Source organism: Taudactylus pleione, unplaced genomic scaffold (assembly GCF_031769625.1).
Source record: "Taudactylus pleione unplaced genomic scaffold, aTauple2 ptg000009l, whole genome shotgun sequence".
In the NCBI taxonomy this organism is placed as follows: domain Eukaryota; kingdom Metazoa; phylum Chordata; class Amphibia; order Anura; family Myobatrachidae; genus Taudactylus; species Taudactylus pleione.
In genome coordinates this window covers 1,813,173-1,831,217 of record NW_028284412.1, presented here as the reverse complement: position 1 = coordinate 1,831,217, position 18,045 = coordinate 1,813,173, and the positions used below count along the sequence as shown (strand labels likewise).

General features: G+C 42.1%; 1 protein-coding gene across 3 annotated transcripts in view; it reads right to left on the bottom strand.

Annotated features, from left to right (window-relative positions):
• DENND1A (DENN domain containing 1A) overlaps positions 1–18,045 on the bottom strand; it is a 742,523-nt gene that overhangs the window by 11,876 nt on the left and 712,602 nt on the right. For all 3 annotated transcript variants that reach the window (XM_088466860.1, XM_088466851.1, XM_088466868.1), the window contains one exon: positions 9,944–10,026. In XM_088466860.1, coding sequence (XP_088322986.1) covers positions 9,944–10,026 — 83 coding nt within the window. The remainder of the gene's footprint in view (positions 1–9,943; positions 10,027–18,045) is intronic.

Here is an 18,045-nt window from a genome sequence, read left to right as displayed (position 1 = left end):
ACGTTTGTGGGCGGCCCTACGGACATCACTAGTGACGTCAGTAGTGAGCTTCCAGCTCTATTAGAGCAGGAAGCTCAATGGGGCTTGCGGCAGACGAGACCCTACCACAAGGTCTCGTTGCAAGCCCGATGGTCACCCACAGCTTAGCGAGCATCCAGGAGGCCGGCTAAACAAAAAAAAAGCAGCCACCGTCATTCAGAGCGAGCGCTCGCTTTTTGTGAGTGGCTCTGAATGAGGTCCAAAGTTTGTGTTCATTGAACCATCATAGATCAAAGGTGTCACTATCTCAGTCGCGCTCTAAAAAATTCCGTATTTCAGAATATTCTGTATTTTGCAATATTTGGATATGGTAGACTCAACTGTATTAAATAATTATATTAAACAAATGTACTATATGATCAGTACTATATACACAGTACTATATGATCAGTTCTACTTGTTAAATGTGTAGAATTGTTATTATAAACTTGTTATTTACATTTGCTTTTTTTATGCTGCATCTCATGCTGGACATACACGGCATGATATACGTGCCGATATAGGTGCTATATTGTGCCGTGTATGGGCACGATATCGTACCTGATATCGTGCTGCGCGCTCCCGCAGGATCGTACCCCCAGATCTTCCCGCAGGTTCATCTGATCTGGGATGCGATGTACGATCCCATTCAGATGGAGGAACCGGCATATCGTGCTGTCAGTGGAGACCACATGATTGCCAGTGGTGGCAGCACGATCTACGGATCGGCAGCCGCCCTACACGGTGCATTGCAACGTTTCTGGGCACCATTAGAAACTGACTTGTAATGACTGTAAGTAAGCAGTTCTGCATTCAGTGAGTGTGTCTATATTAGTAACTAGAACAATTGTGTAGCCTTTACTATTGAGTGAACTAATTGAGGAGTTGACTGTTCACACAATTTATATATTTTACATAAAATAGAGTTTGGGGGGGGGGGTTTCCATCTTATAAGTAATGCATTTGTTTTTATGTGTAATTAAGCAAAAGTTAACACACTGGGCCTGATTCAGACCCACTCGCGAGCGGCTGTCCGCTCGCATGTGGGTCGATGGTGTGCACTGCGCATGCGCGAGACGCGACGAGCGAAGGACTTTCCTTCGCTCGTTGTGTCTGATCAAAGGGGGCGTGCTGTCGATGTTGATTGACAGCACGCCCCCTTTGGTGGGCGTGCCGGGAACGCCTACCGCCAGAAGCCGGCCCCACTGACATCACTAGTGATGTCAGTGGGAGTGATTTGGGCTCTGATAGAGCCAAAATCACTCCTGGCCTTGCGGTTGAAAAACTCAACCGCAGGCTTCTGTTCGCACTGGCGATGGTCGCGATGGTCAAGACCATCGCGACCATCATCCTGCACGCTCGTATAGGCTGTGGGTGGTGACCCACAGCTATACGAGCGTCCAGGAGGACGCTCTATAGTTATGGAGGTGGGCTAGAATTACTAAGCGGCGGCTTGTGTAAGCCGTTAGTTCCCAGCATTTTTACGCCTCAATTTAATAAGGAAATATTACACACAAGACCAAACAGAAGCCTGTATCATTATAGCTTCTACTCAGATTTTCATCAAACCATGGAATATAAATCGTGATCATTTTAATTCCAGGATCTATGCTACTTTCTACAGGTTTGTATGTTTAATAGCCAACAGTGGATTTACAGTGATTAATTTATTGTACAGCCAGATCCTCCATCACTTCTGCATCGATGCAGTGATGACTCTGTATTCAATGATTTACTGTATGGGAGATTTCAAATGGTTGAAGATATTTAGACCTCGTCCAGCAGTGAAGATGACTGAGACTTTTTGTGTCAATCTGGTATTTAATGTCACGTCATCACTGATGTCGGCCGCTGCCCATACTGCGCTCAGTCCAAGTGCTCGCCCCCCTTATGTTAACACCTGCACGTGACACAAGTGACAGCTTGCTTCTTTTTAAATACCATGTCAAACACACATCCTGCCATAGCCGCGGGTAGCGTGGAGCCTGTGTGCATTAATACAGCTGCATGGGTTTATTTTTAATGAGGACGATATGCATGGTGAGAATGCACGGACAGGCCTGCCTCACATCAGCGTGGCCGGAACGAGGAATCGCTGACAAATGTACATATTTCAAATTTAATTGACATTTAAATGAGTTTGAGATTGTAATAGGAGGAGGATAAAAATAATTTGCTTTTATGGGAGATTACAGGATGAGTAATATTTGAACAAATATTGACTAGAGTGCTGTAATAAACATATCTCCATCTAAGGATAATAAGGCTCTTTTTAAACTATACACTTAACGGATTTCTTGTAAGCACTAACTAGCTTCTGGGGGTTTTCTCTTTTCCTTCCAGTCTTTAATTACATATTAATAAATATAGTGTTCGTTTAATGCTATCAAGTTTTGTTCCAGCTGAAGACCTGGCAGAAAAATCATACTGACACATGTAAGCAGACAAAAGACCACAGATCTGTGACAATAGACTGATAAACCAATTTACACCATTGAGTTGCTAAACAACCAGTGCCAGTTTTAGATTGGGAATGCTCAAAAACGGTGCACAGTGTACAATACTGGTTGGCTGCTGTATGGGGGTATATTAATCATGACTGACTGAGAGGGTGCATCAGGACTGTCCGATATCGGTTACTTTTGTGTGGCTGAAACATTTTATTTCACTGGACAAAGTGTGCCTAGGAATGTAAATCTACTATAGTAATGTACTTGGAAGATGCAAAGAAAACCAAACAAACTGCTAATTCATGTCACTTTGTGGAAGAATATAGCACTGGACCCAGCTTCAATGCAGAGGACACCCCTGTAAATGGGTATTCTCCACCCCTTTATAATATAGATGATTATGTCCTGAGTGAGTACATCTGGTGTCCGTATCTAGAGCTTGTGCACCTAAATACATGACGTTACTGAATGGTGCAAAATGTTACCATCTCCAGATGCTGAAATCTATGTGTGTTCCCAGACAAGATGGTGTATTTAAGCAGAAGTAGGCACATGATGTCCCAAAGGAACACTCACGCTGTAAGATTGAACTTTCATGAATGATGATAATGGTTGTTGTATTGTAGGTGGGAGTAATAATCTAGTATATTGGTGATCAGTTGGCCTGGGATTGAGGTTCTGTAATAACGGGCTGCATGAATAGGTATCTGTCTGATGCATGAGGACTCTTGTCAGTGATTGATATAAGTGAGGGCAATAGTGAGTGCTTTTAAAATGGGGTGTTTATAATATGGCGGTCAGAGGGCTCACAAAAAGGAAATCATGGGATGCACAAAATGTATTCCAGACTTGTCTTTTAGCTGTTTTGCTGTATTTCATAATTTCACTTATATCTAAAACTATGGGGCTCGTGGGGCTACTTCCATGTGTTACTACTGTACACAACGTCCCAGCTTTGTACTTTGTAGCCACAGTTTTGCTATGTGCTGGTTACATGATAACTATTTGTTTTTTATTTGTGACAGTTACAGAGTGAAGTTTATACTATTTCTTTCTGTGAGATAGATTTTAATGGTAATGTTTCTAGGCTTGTAAACCCTAAATTCTGTATACCGATAGGCTAAATGGCTTCTGATGAAATAAACACTACAGTATGTGGGTCCATGTGGTAGGGAATATAGATTACAAACAAAAATGGCGGCTGCTCAATCAATCTAGCAGCACTAATCAGGTGTATGATCATACCAAGTAGAAAGGGGGGGGGGGGGGAGTTTAACCCCCTATTATTCCTCAGCACACTGAATTATACTTGCAAAAATATATGAAGACTATATAAAGTATAGATGTGTGCGAGTAGTTAGTAAGTGTTGAAAAAGGGGTTAAAATGCATGTGAAAAAATTACATGAATAAAAAACAAACATAAAAGGTGATGTGAAAAGTATCTATGTGTATTAAGTCCTGAGAAGGCCCAGCCAGAGGAGCCTCGGGGGCCCTACACCCAAACGCTTACCCCAAATGTAATACATACCAATTATAAGGCCTCATGATAAAGGCACGTACATAAATGCATCCAAATTGAGAGCCAGCTTACCTGGGAGTCACCCCTGGGAACTCCAACTAGCACTACTAGAACCAGCGTGCCCTGCTAATGCTGCCTCATTCTTGCATCTCATGACAACAAACAAAAAATGGCAGCTGCTCAATCAATCTAGCAGCACTAATCAGGTGCATGAAAGGGAGGGGTCATACTAAGTAGAAAAAGGAGGGGGGGAGGGTGTTAACCCCCTATTGTTCCTCATTATACTTGCAACACTATATGAAGACTATATGGTAATAAAAATGCAGAGATATTAGTTGAATTTCTATTACCATATAGTCTTCATACTGTATATTGTTGCAAGTATAATTCAGTGTGCAGAGGAACAATAGGGGGTTAACCCCCCCCCTTAGCTTTTTCAACAGGGAATATAGATTGTAAGCTCCGCAGAGACTTATGTGACTACTTACATTTTCTAAGTGCTGCATCTTTTATGTGGGCATTACAAAGAATAACTTAATATTAGTAAATACAGATCATTTCAAACTCATGGGGGTCAAAATCCAATTAGGTGCAAGTTTGCAAAAGAGAGTTTGGAAACCATCCTGGACCCCTAAAAAAGTGACAACTTTGTTAGCAGAATCCTATAGAAGGGTGTTAGTGGGCAAGGAAAGTACTGGAGGTTTTAAACAGTGTCACATGGCTGATTTGTGGATTTTTTTTTTAAAGAAATACACATGATAAAAAGCTAACTTTTCATTTAATCACAAACTAAGTAAAGGAACAAATGCAAACAAAAAGTAGAAGAATTTGAGGCCACTCTAAATTTTTTTTTTTTTAAATAAATTATAAAAAGCAACTATTTTTCATTTAAAAAAACAAAAAAAACACTTTAATTAGATTTGGGGTGTCTAAACTAACTAAAATTTGATTTTGGGGTAATTTAAGGCCATTTTGTTTAAAAAATTACATGTATATATTGGGTCAATTAAACTAATTTAAAAGTTCCAAATGCCTAATAATAACACTTTCAACATGGCTTTTTGTCGGCTTCTTGAACATGGGTTGGACCCGGGTCACAGCTTCTATACCCCTTTCACTCTGCACCTTGGTCTTGGGTCCTTTCACACAGAACTCGTGTTAGAAGTGGACATTTTGTTACAGGTTCACAAAGATGAGTCATGAAAAGTGGGTGTCAGAGCTCCTGAACCTCCAAAGAGAAAAGTTTACTGTACCCCCTGGGTTGAATAACCTGGATCAAACCCTTTCAGACCGCAGGCAACCCAGGTTGGTCCCCAGCAAGGTAAGAGAAAGTACCCGGGTCGACCCACCTTGCCCGGCAATATCCTGAGTCTAAATTGCTTTGTGAAAGTGCTATTAGTCATTAGAGGGGTGTACAAGGGGCTCTGCACTGTGTCCCAACATTTTTACCTTAAATTAACGAACCTTCATTTTTTCCACCTCTCTTTTATGTGTATTGAATGCTGTTCGGAGTGGTTTTATGTAACACTATATAGTGACAATTACATGTAGTCTTATGCTACCTAGCTGACATACAAGCTTCTAGCGACATAGCAGCGCCGACATTGCACTATGCAATTATTACTGCTCAAAACTGAAATATATATTACAATTGAATATCATATAAAAGGTGTTTAGCATATATTTGGCCAAAGATATGGATCTGCCCACCATCGTCCAGGTGACCCCTTGTCAAGCAAGTCCCTACCACTTTGGAGGTAACATCTGGTGCGCAGGGCACCCCCAAAACAGCCCAGCCAAAAACCACCCCAGGGCATCACACTGGTGAAAAATAGCAGTGGAGTGTTACAAATGATCAGGTGTGTGAAGGCAGCTACTCAGTGTTAAGAGTGTTGCGAGAATAAGATGTGTGAAAAATAATACATAGATAAAAAACAAACAAAGAAAGTGATATGAAATGTGAATATAACTGTTAAGTGGTGATGCCCTGAAGTGGCCCAGCCAGAAAAGCTCAGGGGGTAACACGGGCCACAGCTCACCCCGAAAAAACTGACACTATATATTATAGTATATTTATATATATTATACTTTATATTTAGAAATAGGACTTTTGATTATGCCTGGTCCAAAGTGCAGTCAGGTGCTAGTTTCTGCTTATAACCAGTTAGAGGGGGGGTGGGGGAGGGGTGCCAATCTAGACTGAAGCATCCTCAAGCTTCAAGTGTACATACTGTATAATCACATAACACGTTAGTGAGTCGGCAGGTCCTGTGCAACTTCGCTAGCGTCGGGCGACTTTTTTTTTTGCCGAAAATGCATCTAAGTAATCTATGACGCAATGCGATGTACTAGGACGCACTAGGACTGTGCTGATTAATTTGATAAACAACACTTGTACATCTGTGTGCACCCGAGTCTGTAATCGGAGGTTGGCGTGGACTTGGCTGCATCGTAGCACTTCGTATGCCGATTCTGAGACTCAGTGGCACAAGTGTCAAATGAATCAGCAGAGTCTGCTGGTGCTTCCTAATACATCACATTGCGAATAAGGCACATTTGTGGCAAAAAAAAAGCAAAAAAAAGATACCCCGCGCTAGCAGAGTCGCGTGGGACCTGGCACGCCGAGAAGAGCTGTTTGGTACAACTGCAGAAAAGATGTATGAGGACCCATCTGTAAGTGTTCTCACGTCACCTAGGCTGCTGACCCCCAAATTATCAGTCACATTAGGTAGTCATCTTGCCATATTATTATGCCTCCACCTTCCACTGTCTCTCCTCATTCCAACCATGCTAATAGCTGAGCAACAATGACAGGCGCCAATGGCAACAGATTAATCTTCTGCTGCATAGTAGCTGCATAGGTTCCAACACTACAAATAGCTATTTTGCTGCCCTACGTATTCATTGTGCCCCACACTTCTTAAGCCTCGTATCCACTTGCAGATATAAATGAACGATAACGACATCGTTATCGTTCAATCGCTCATTAATCCTGCAGAAATCGGGCAGTTTAATGTCGGAAACGGCAAGCGAAGCGCGTTCCCTCTGGTCGTTTCCGACATCAATCATCGCCTGAACATGCCGGTCAATCTGCCGATAACGATAGATTGGCCATGTACAGGGATGAGGGAGGGTGCCTGCACTGAACGACATATCGTTTAGTGTAGGCACTACAGGGGATGAGGATAGAATATGATTACAATGTACAATCACTATCTGCAAGTGGATACACGGCTTTAGACTGTAAGCTCATTCAGACAGGAACCTCATTACTTCCTGTTTGAGGTCATTGTGTATGTTATTTATTTGTATTGTGATCATCTCAATGTTCAGTACTGTGTTAGATGCTGATGCTTTATACTTAAAGTATGACGATATTAATCTATACAGAACAGCTCTGCATAAAATTACAATAATTTATAAATACCTTATATTAGTAAAAATTATGAAAAGCATTAACAAATCATCTGGGCCTGATCTAAACAACAGCATGATTATAATATAGGGCTATGGGAGGTATTTATCAAAGCTGGGAGAGAGAGAAAATTGTGAGAGATAAAGTACTAACCAATCAGCATTTTGCAGGCTGTGTTTAATAAATAATAGGAGCTGATTGGTTGGTAATTTATTTTTTAGAATTTTGTCTCTCCCAACTTTGATAAATACCCCCTATATATCTTATTTATAAGAAACAATAAAAAAGACCTATTAAAATCACTTAATAAGTCAGTTTATGTTAAATTTCCTAAAAAATCACTAAAGGTGCATACACACGATCAGATTTTTTCTTCAGATATGGACGATAACGATTTAAAAATCGTTCAGTCGTTCATATCTGATGGAAAATCGTTCATATCTGACATGCCTGAACGATGGACGATCAACGATGCGCGTTCCCGTTTGTCAGATAACGATATCTGACATCTGATGGGTTTGCAGTCAGACTTGGACGATTCCATTCATTTTAATGCAGTTAAAAATCGTTCAATCGTTCAAATCGTTCAAAACTTTGGTCAAATCGTCCAAATCGTTCAAATCGTTTAATCGTTCAGTCGTTCATCTGACAAATCTGACAAGTCTGACAAATCTGACCGTGTGTACGCTCCATAAGACATAATGGGCACAGAAAATAAACAGCTACATGATTGGACAATTCAAACAACATATATTAACTCAAAGTTAAACAGAAATTAGGAGACAAGTTTAACCCTTCAGGGGGCTATTCGCCCAATAAAATGCAAGTACTGATCCTGGGTCAAAGGGGCCATTAATTGGCACAAATAACACATATCAAGCTACCCCCAAACTTAGCCATCAGTCTGACTCAAATACTATATTAAACCACAAGAGGGCAATAGAGCTTCATGTTATCCACCTCTAGTAGAAATAAATAATATCACTCTGCTAAAGGAAAATACTTTATACAAAGAAATTGTTTTTTTTATTCTGTTGTGCAAATGGCAACCATCAGTTTTTATTGTGATCAGAAACTCAGATGGGTATGGCGATATGACAACTTGAAAACAAGACTAAAAATAAACACTCCGCATTAGTCAAGAGGTCCAGTTACACCTTGCTCAACTGAACAATAATGACAGTAGGCAAGTTAAAAAGAGGAAGCAAATAAGGATATGCTGTATAAGACAGAACATGGGTATGTAAAATGTACCTGTGCTGTAGTAACATACCACATGGCCAAAGTTGGAGACATAAAACTACTGTAAGCAGACGCACCGATACTTTTTTCACACAATATTTTCACACATTTCCAGCACTATAAATGATAATGTGACCAGGCTGATAAATGTATCTGGCAAATTCCTTGTACGTTGTTGCATAAATGTATAACTCCGATTCTAAATAAAAAAAATCATACTTAAGCTGGGTACACACCTTTGCGATCACTCTTTCGATGCGATGGTTCGATTGACTTCACTTAAGATCGGAAGTCTCGACCACAGGACCTTTACACATGTACACACCTATACAATCCCCGACTCCCAAAATATCGAAAGGAAATGATTGTACCACCCTACACACACTCCTGATTTCAGTCTACCAGAACGGTGGAAGATGCATACACACTGCTCGTTTGGTCCAATCTCGCCCAGTCGAATCGGATATTAAAATAAAATGTGATCCTTCGATTCGACCAATTGTCTCCCAACAAAACATAATGGAAGGGGCGTACATACTCTCGCGATATCGCATGAACATGTAGAAATCGAAACAACGGCCCGACAATATCATAGGTGTGTATCCTGCTTTAGAGTATGCAACACAGAGCTTACAAGACTAAAAATAAACTCAAAAGTAAAAAAAAAACTACATAAAGAAGATATACACTTAGAGGCCACTATATACACCAGCATATCTGCTCGTCAATGAAAATATCTAATTAATCAATCATGTGGCAGCAACTCAATGCATGTAGACATACATGTAAGTGTAATGCTGAACACAGATTCCCGATTATACAACGCAGTACTCAAAAGGTTACCTACTGAAGTGTCCACTGCAATTATATTCAGTTTTGGACAGCGACGCTACAAGGCAACATTAATGTGGCCCGGGTATGCAGAGCTTATGTATAGTCAGTCTGACTAACCAGTGTATAGTGTATGCGCTGATCACACACAAACAAAATCTGTAATACAACTGGATTTCATCTGCTATAGCAGAAAAATGGGTTGAATAGTGACCATTAATGCTGCACCGTAACATTATCATATGACAGACAAGTGCAGGGGGAATGGGCTCATTTTAGTAGTCTCTGTTTTTACAAATGTGGGGTTCCCAACCTACCTTCCTCTACTGTACGCTGCCATCTTGGATAATTATAGTTTGAGCAAAAGCATTAGTGGGAATAGTGGAAAGCAAACTGATTCATTGTGGAATAAAGCCGTTATCAAGCTGAGTATATGGACTGAATGACTTGGATGACTAGGCACTTACTGATCCGGGCTGGAGATAGTTGTCCTCTCCACCACTGCATTGCTTTTGGGTCGTCGAGCCACATTTGGCCTTGGAGGGCGGACCTGTGATAAGAACATTACACAGCTGTCAGATATGGCTTAGGTCTTTAACGCATTTCAATGTCACTGATTACGGTGGACACTATAAAAAAAGAGCCGAACACCAGCTTCATGCATTTCATCATCAACTTTGTTAAAAAAAAACACTAATAAAACTCTATATCACCAGAAGAGAAATTGCAGTAAAACAAATCTCGAATACATATATTCTTGGCTTTTTTCACCAATGAGTATTATTTGAGGAAGTATTTTATTATACCATATAAATATAAACTAGATGTACAAAAATATGTGGCTTTTACAGCAAACCAAGACATGATGCTCGCTGACTTTGATGTATTTTATAGAGAAGGCACAGTCACTGTTTGGCATTAACAAGGTGTGTGTAGTACTGAGCTGACAATTAAACCTCAAATAACTGAAAGGTTAATACTCATCAAACGTAATACTCTTTCACTGGAGATTGACAGGCATGACTTGTAGAAATGCACTGTGTGGGCTGGATGACATCCATAGGGTGGGGCTAGTGATGTCACAGCAGCTCGAAAGACTGTACTTTGATTGTTTTGTCTGATCTAATTATAAGACACTGTGGAAGATGTGAAAGAAGTTACAATCTTCTGTAATGGAGTGCGGACTTGATACGTTACGTTAGATCCGTAGAGTACTGCTAATACCAAACAGTGTTGTTCATTAAGAATAAGCAATTTCTTACAAAACACTCACATAAATATACAGATATATTTGATGGTGAATAACAATCTAAGAGGAAAAGTGGATTGTGAAACGCAGGAAAAGAGAAGATTGCAGCAACAACAAAGTTACGATTGAGAGATAATCTGTTTTGATAGAGTTAAACATTTGTGGGGTGAGACAGATATTACAAATGTCTGCTTTTCTGAAGAGGTGAGTTCACAATACATCATATACTGTACTGCATGGTTCATGTAGGAAAAGTAATTTGCACAAACAGTTTAACTCTCACTCAGTTACTAAGCAGAATTCAATTAGCAGTGAGTCCTGTGACATATGCGCCAGCATTAATAATCCGCGGACTTCACGTTTTAAGTGTTTTAATGTCAATCTGTGGCCATCTCGCGGGTATTGCCCTTTAATTCTGCCGTGTGCAATCCACGCACAGTGTATGAAAGAGTAGGGAAACCATCCTGAACCTCAATAGAATGGTAAATAGGATCGGTAATTGCCAGAAGCACAGCCTAGGAGGCTGTTAGTGGCCATCTGAGGCTGTTAGATGGTCACAGGCTTGAATATAACAATGTTTAGTTATGGAAGAAAATGTTAGCCAGCAGGAGTATTTCATCAAATTAGTGTATTTGGTATTTTGTTGCTAAACTATCTGGAGTTTATATGTTCTCCTCGTTGTAACACTAAAATCAGCAGAGTTATTTTGCAGAACTTTAAAAGAGTAATTTCACAATGCTTAAAATGTTATACAATAAAGAAAAATATATTGTACATTTCCCTGTGTAGGATCACATGTGGTCAGGAAACAGACAAATCATAATGTGTAATTAGTTTTTTTACATAGTTTCACAGGGAAAGTAATAGCAAATAAAGATGCAGCATACATGTATTACATAATCCCCTAGCAGCATGGCTCACTCCAGCTTTTCCTGCCCCCTCACAGCTCTCATTGCATCCCATGTGGTCCCTCCATTCCCTGCTACCAGTACTCTGCAATTATGTGTCCCCTGCACAGCTGCAGGCAGATCGGTGCCCCAGCTCTGTTGAGCTCGCCCTGACTGTCAGAGCTGCAGTATTACTGTGCCCGGTGTTGCAGTGAGATCTGGCCCCATCCTGCCCCACTCCGCCCCTGTCAACTCCCATTTGATACAATGATGTTTCCAGCAGTGCAAGTATGGTGGCAACACGTGCCATTAAGAAATTCGTACCCGGTACGCCATAACACCTTACCGCCGGCCGGACCCAGTTTATTCTATTTTCATGCTCAACGTGAAAAAGGGACAAACTGCACAGAGAGGAGCAGAGCCGGGAAAGCGGTGGCCGCAGGTGGGCTGGACACTGAAGAGAGGAGTCAAACCACAAGCAGTAGAAGGAGAAGGGAAAGTGTGGCCTGCGCTGGGGAGACACAGGTCAGGGGCTGCAGATGAAGACACGGCCCGAGACTGATTGACATGGGGGGGTGATTGACACAGAGGGGGAGGTTGAGAAATACAGAGGGGCCTCCCGAATAGGCTGAGGAACACAGGGGAGGGGGGGGGGTTGAGGCTGAGAGAGACACAGGAGGCTGGAAAGACAGGACAGGAAGCTGGAGAGAGGGGGCAGAAGTCTTATAAAGACAGGAGGCTGGAGTTACAATACAGGAGGCTGTGCCTTGCGTGAGGCTGGAAAGGCACAGGGCAGGAGGCTGGAAAGACGGGGCAGAAGGCTGGAGTGACGATGCAGGAGGCTGTAAAGGCAGGAGGCTGGAGTGACGGGGCAAGAGGCTGTAAAGATAGGAGGCTGGAGAGACACAGGAGGCAGGAGGGGATACAGGGGGAAGGGGTGACATGGGGCATGAGTCTGGTTAAACCTCTGTTGTATGATGATGATAATGGTTATATTACTACACAAACAGGCATCTTCTTCACGATGTGATCTTATACATGAATAGTGAATACCGACTGAAGACACTGTCTGCCCAGGGAGGATCAGTTTCTTCAGAGGTTCCCCATTGCATCGAAACCACCATATAGGTAAGGTGAATTTGGAATGGAATGCTCCCAGAGTGACGAGAAATGGGTGGCATGTCATGCTGACACTCCCCCATTGGAAGTGGCTATGCCCTTTGGCACACACCTACAATACCACTAAGACATTTTTTCTAGTTACACCGCTGGTAATTCCTCCATTCCTTGCTGCCAGAGTCTTTTCACAAACAAAATCCTTTCAACAAGTTGAAATTTTACCAACTGATGAACCAGGTATGCTAAAGCAAGATGGCCGAGTATTTACAAAAAGTGTGGTTTACAAGGAAAGATTTACTCAATGAATAAACACTGCAATGCTACTTATTTATTCAATAACTAGTCAAAGTATATCTGCTCGAGATTCTGCAAATGATGGGTCAAAGATACTAGTGTAATATATTAGGGTTGTCAGTATCTGTAAATACCTTTCAATTATTATATTTAGAGAAAGCAGTGAGGACTAGGCAGTGTTTCTAAAATAGAAAGTCTATAAGTATTAGCAAGAAAGAGAGAATAAGGCGCTCACTACACAACACACTTGCTGATTTTTCAGCTTGAAGCTTAAATACTCTTTAAGTCTTAAAAAGGCTGCAAAAAGGGAGAACAACTGACAGAATGGTCCTCCACGTCCTAGTAGTATAAGACTGAACCAATACTTACCTAATCTCCTGAAGAGTGGGCAAGTCTCCCAATTAGTTTTAAGGCAAAACCAGGTGGTTTGTGGTGACAATGGTTTACGGATGGGCTGCCAGCAAAATACTCATTTTATACATCTCCTGCCTTGACCAAGTGTGGCAAGAAAATTCCATGCGTCAGTGGCTCACAGCAAACAGAACTACGCACTTTTTTCATATATTGACATTAGGGACCTGATTCAGAGCTGGACGGAATTGCAGAGCTGCACACAAGCATCTTTGCAATTATGTCCATCTTAATGCAACTGCAGGAGGAGATGTCAGACACAACCCTGCTGCATTTGCAAGCACCATTGCATCCCCTTCTGTGGTGAGGCTGCGGGAGCTGAAGCTTCCCGCAGCCTGACCGGGTGCTGGTCACTTCAGAGGCCAAAAGTCTGCATCCGCCGACACAGACCCTGGCCTCGTCCCTCCCGGAAAATGGGGCAGACGTCCCTTTTCCAGGAAAGTTGACCAGCCATGTCCCCGCTCCACCCCCCAAATCCCGCATTGATTGATTGACATGCTTTGGTGGATCTGCAAGCGTAATCGCAGAACAGGGTCTGCGCAGGCCCCTAACCACCGGAAATGTATGTTCATCATCAGGTGAACGTACATCTCTGAATCAGGCCCTAGGCTACCACTATATGGTCCTATAATCAGGAATACAATGTGGAACCCTAAAACATAACCCAATTTTGCTGTCCACATATGTACAGTACATATATTTACTGACTCTATTAGGATAACTATGTACAACCAACCTGAGTTTGTCATACACGGAAGTGCGTTGTCATCAAATGAAACATATAAAAAAAGAAAATGACGATGTGAAGACAATTTCCTAAACAATAATAGCATAAATTGCTCCTTGGTGTATCCCCAAACCACTGCCATCTTAGCAGAGGGTTGGGTATGATTTCCCGGCGGATGAAATACCGCCTCTGGAATTCTGATGGTGAATTATACTGTACCAACAGGGGCCGGTAAGTACCCTAACCCTCCCCCCCCCAACACAAACCCTCCCTTGGTGGTGCTTAAACCTAACGCCCCCTTCCCGCACACTTACCTAACCCTCCCAGGGGTGCCTAACCCTAACCTGCCCCCCCAGTAGTGCCTAAGCCTAACCCCCCTTCCCCCACCCAAACCATTCCCAGGGGTGCCTAACCCTAAACCACTCAGGGAGGCTCCTAAACCTAATCCCCCATCCCCGGCATAAGCTAATACTTGACATCTTTGCTTGTGATGCCGGTGGTCGGTATGCCTGATGTCGATATCCTGATGTCTTCGGGATAGCGGTGTTGGCATTATGCCTGGGATCCTGTCCACCAGCATTTTCAACGTATCCCCTTACCAGCAACGTCCTCAGTTATAAATGGAAATTGTTCGTTTACCAAGCAGTGAGCTGACCACTAGAGGTAAAACTCAAGGTGCCATCAGCACCAACATATACTGTATATGCATGTACACCTTGTAGACAACAAAAATAGAATTAATATGATTGGAAACTCATACTGGAAAGCAGGCTAAAAAAAAAAAAAAGACTTGGATCTGAGCAAGCAGAAATATTTTGTATGGGGGCTGCCCACAGAAAGTTAACTCTAGACAGGTTGGTTAGAATGTAATTTAAAAAACTTGCAGACAGGAAGTTTGGCATGCACTGGAAAAACATCTTCCCCTGTGGTCACATATTACCTCGTCTTAAACTCTGCTAAGCTCCTCAAACAATTCCATATATAGTTGTGAATGTAATTTTTTAGGGTTTAAAATTTCTTTATATGTCCTGAACAAAGAGGTAAGGTGGTGCCCCAAAAAGCTGGGATGTCACAGAACAAGCTTCCAGTACCCAGCTAAAGGGTAACATCAGATGTGCCCAACAAAACTAACATTTTGTACGCTGTAACATAAATACATCATAAAAGCTTTCATTTTGGACTTTGGCTTCTATTCTGCAATATAGAATAGTGTTAGAAATAAAACTGTACAGAGTCATACTGAACAGCAGATTCTGAAGGCAGCGCACGACTGTGGATTTATCCATAGATTATATTGAAAACGTTTAAAATTAATTTGTCCTGAACACTTTGTTATCCTCTCCACAGCGACTCTGTACCACTGTCATTGGAAGGTAAACCATCTGTATGAATACACCATCATCAAGTCAAACACATCAGTTTTTAGCTATATATGTGGGAAATCAAAGTTTTATCTAATGACTGATAATAAACAAGCTCCCACAGACTGCATAATGTCCTCAACTAGCCGTCCTTCCTTGCCAGCTTCTGCTCACTGTAACTGCTGTGGGTGTACCCGATAAGGAGGCAAAGTAAATTAGCTTGTTAAGTTTTATAGACTGGCAGAATAAAATGCAATAAAAGGATGTACTTACCTCTATTTCATATAAACAGCATAACAAAGGTTTTACAGCTTATTGCTACTAGTAAGAACAATTAGACATATTTGTAGTCAGCAAAATGGAAATACCTGGAGCGTTACTTGGATGAGAAAATGATTAATTATTGTGAGCCCTTAATAAAGAGAATAGCCAATAGGATATGTTCTGCACTAATTAAAGAGGGAACTTAGTTTATAGATTTTTGCACTGGTAAAGTCAGTTCCCTTTAAAAGGTTCTGTGACATGTTTACACGTCTCTCAAGCTGCCGGTGTTTTTCATTACTCTGGGAATGTAAAAAGGCCTATCACTCTCAGTGCAGACATGCCACTACATAGAGAATGATCTGATTTCACAAATGATACTGGTGATATTTAGATTTTACCGCACAAGGGTCCCCACTATTACCACCATATTATTTATTACCAGTTACTCCACTACCTGGTAAACTTTGCTTCTGCAGAATTAGGCTGTTAAAGCACCCAAACTGCAATTAGCTGTGATACTGCAGGTCCAAATAAGGATTAGTAGGGGTCTCGTTAGGTTTGGTTCCATCTTGTTCTGTGGCATTATCAATGGGGTTTGCATCATTTTGAAATCTCCTACCAGTCCAAAGTTTTGTAGGCCAATCCCAATTATGTAAGGCAATGAATGTTGCCAGATAAAAAAAGGGGTTTAGCGTATATATAATGGGTGCACAAGGACTCATGAGTAGAGGTGAGCCCTGCTCCCAGAAAAGGCTGCCAGTGTTACCATCTTTCCATTGTCACAGGACCCAGCGAAGACTTTTCCATCTTCTACGCATGCACCAAATTCAAGAAGACATTACCATGAAGATACCGCCGTTGACAGCTACAGATGTGTCCTGATACACCTAGTCTCAATACACCATGCGGCTTGAGAGATGCCTGACTCGAGCGAGCCGCCAGGTCCCATGCAAATCGACTTTCAGCCGAAAATGTGTCTTAAGCCGCGTGCACACTAAACAATAAGTTTCATGATTTGAACGATAACGATATCGTTAATCGCATCCAATATTGTCCAGTGTGTATGTGGTGAACGACCAACGATGCGAGCTCCCGCGGGTCGTGGAAGATGTCGTTCTTTGCCTGAACATGCAGACCTACCTGACGGTACCATCAGGTTGTGCAAGTTCGGGGATGAGGAAGGGTGCCGGCACTGAACGATTTATTTAACGATATCCTTCAGTGAGTGTGCTCAATGTTGTTAATGACATTAAGAACGTCGACTGTGTACGCGGCATTAGTTGCAAATGGATGTGACAATCTGCTTCCTGAGACTGTACTGATTCATTTGATATGTCACACTTGTATATCAAATTAAGCCGTAGCATCTGGTGAATTGGTTTGTCGGGTGAAAAAGATGATCGGTACAAGCCAAGCCAGACTGGACCTGGTGCACCAAGACGGGCTGTTTGGCGCGACTGCAGCAAATACTGTATGAGGACACATACTGTAGGTATGGGGCGGATACATAATGTAGGTATGGGGGTGATACATACTGTAGGTATGGGGGGGATACATACTGTAGGTATGGGGGGATACATACTGTAGGTATGGGGGTGATACATACTGTAGGTATGGGGGGGATACATACTGTAGGTATGGGGGGATACATACTGTAGGTATGGGGGGATACATACTGTAGGTATGGGGGGGATACATACTGTAGGTATGGGGGGATACATACTGTAGGTATGGGGGTGATACATACTGTAGGTATGGGGGGGATACATACTGTAGGTATGGGGGGATACATACTGTAGGTATGGGGGGGATACATACTGTAGGTATGGGGGGGGAAACATACTGTAGGTATGGGGGGGGATACATACTGTAGGTATGGGGGGGATACATACTGTAGGTATGGGGGGGATACATACTGTAGGTATGGGGGGGATACATACTGTAGGTATGGGGGGGAAACATACTGTAGGTATGGGGCGGAAACATACTGTAGCTATGGGGGGATACATACTGTAGGTATGGGGGGGATACATACTGTAGCTATGGGGGGGATACATACTGTAGGTATGGGGGGGATACATACTGTAGGTATGGGGGGGATACATACTGTAGGTATGGGGGGGGGATTCATACTGCCATTGGTCAATTTCAAACACATAACCCAGATGCTGTGAGGCAGCAGCCACTGTACCATCTATTTACATGGGCACATGAGATAGCGTCACTGCCTGGGATGGTGTGTGTGAATTTCAGCAGG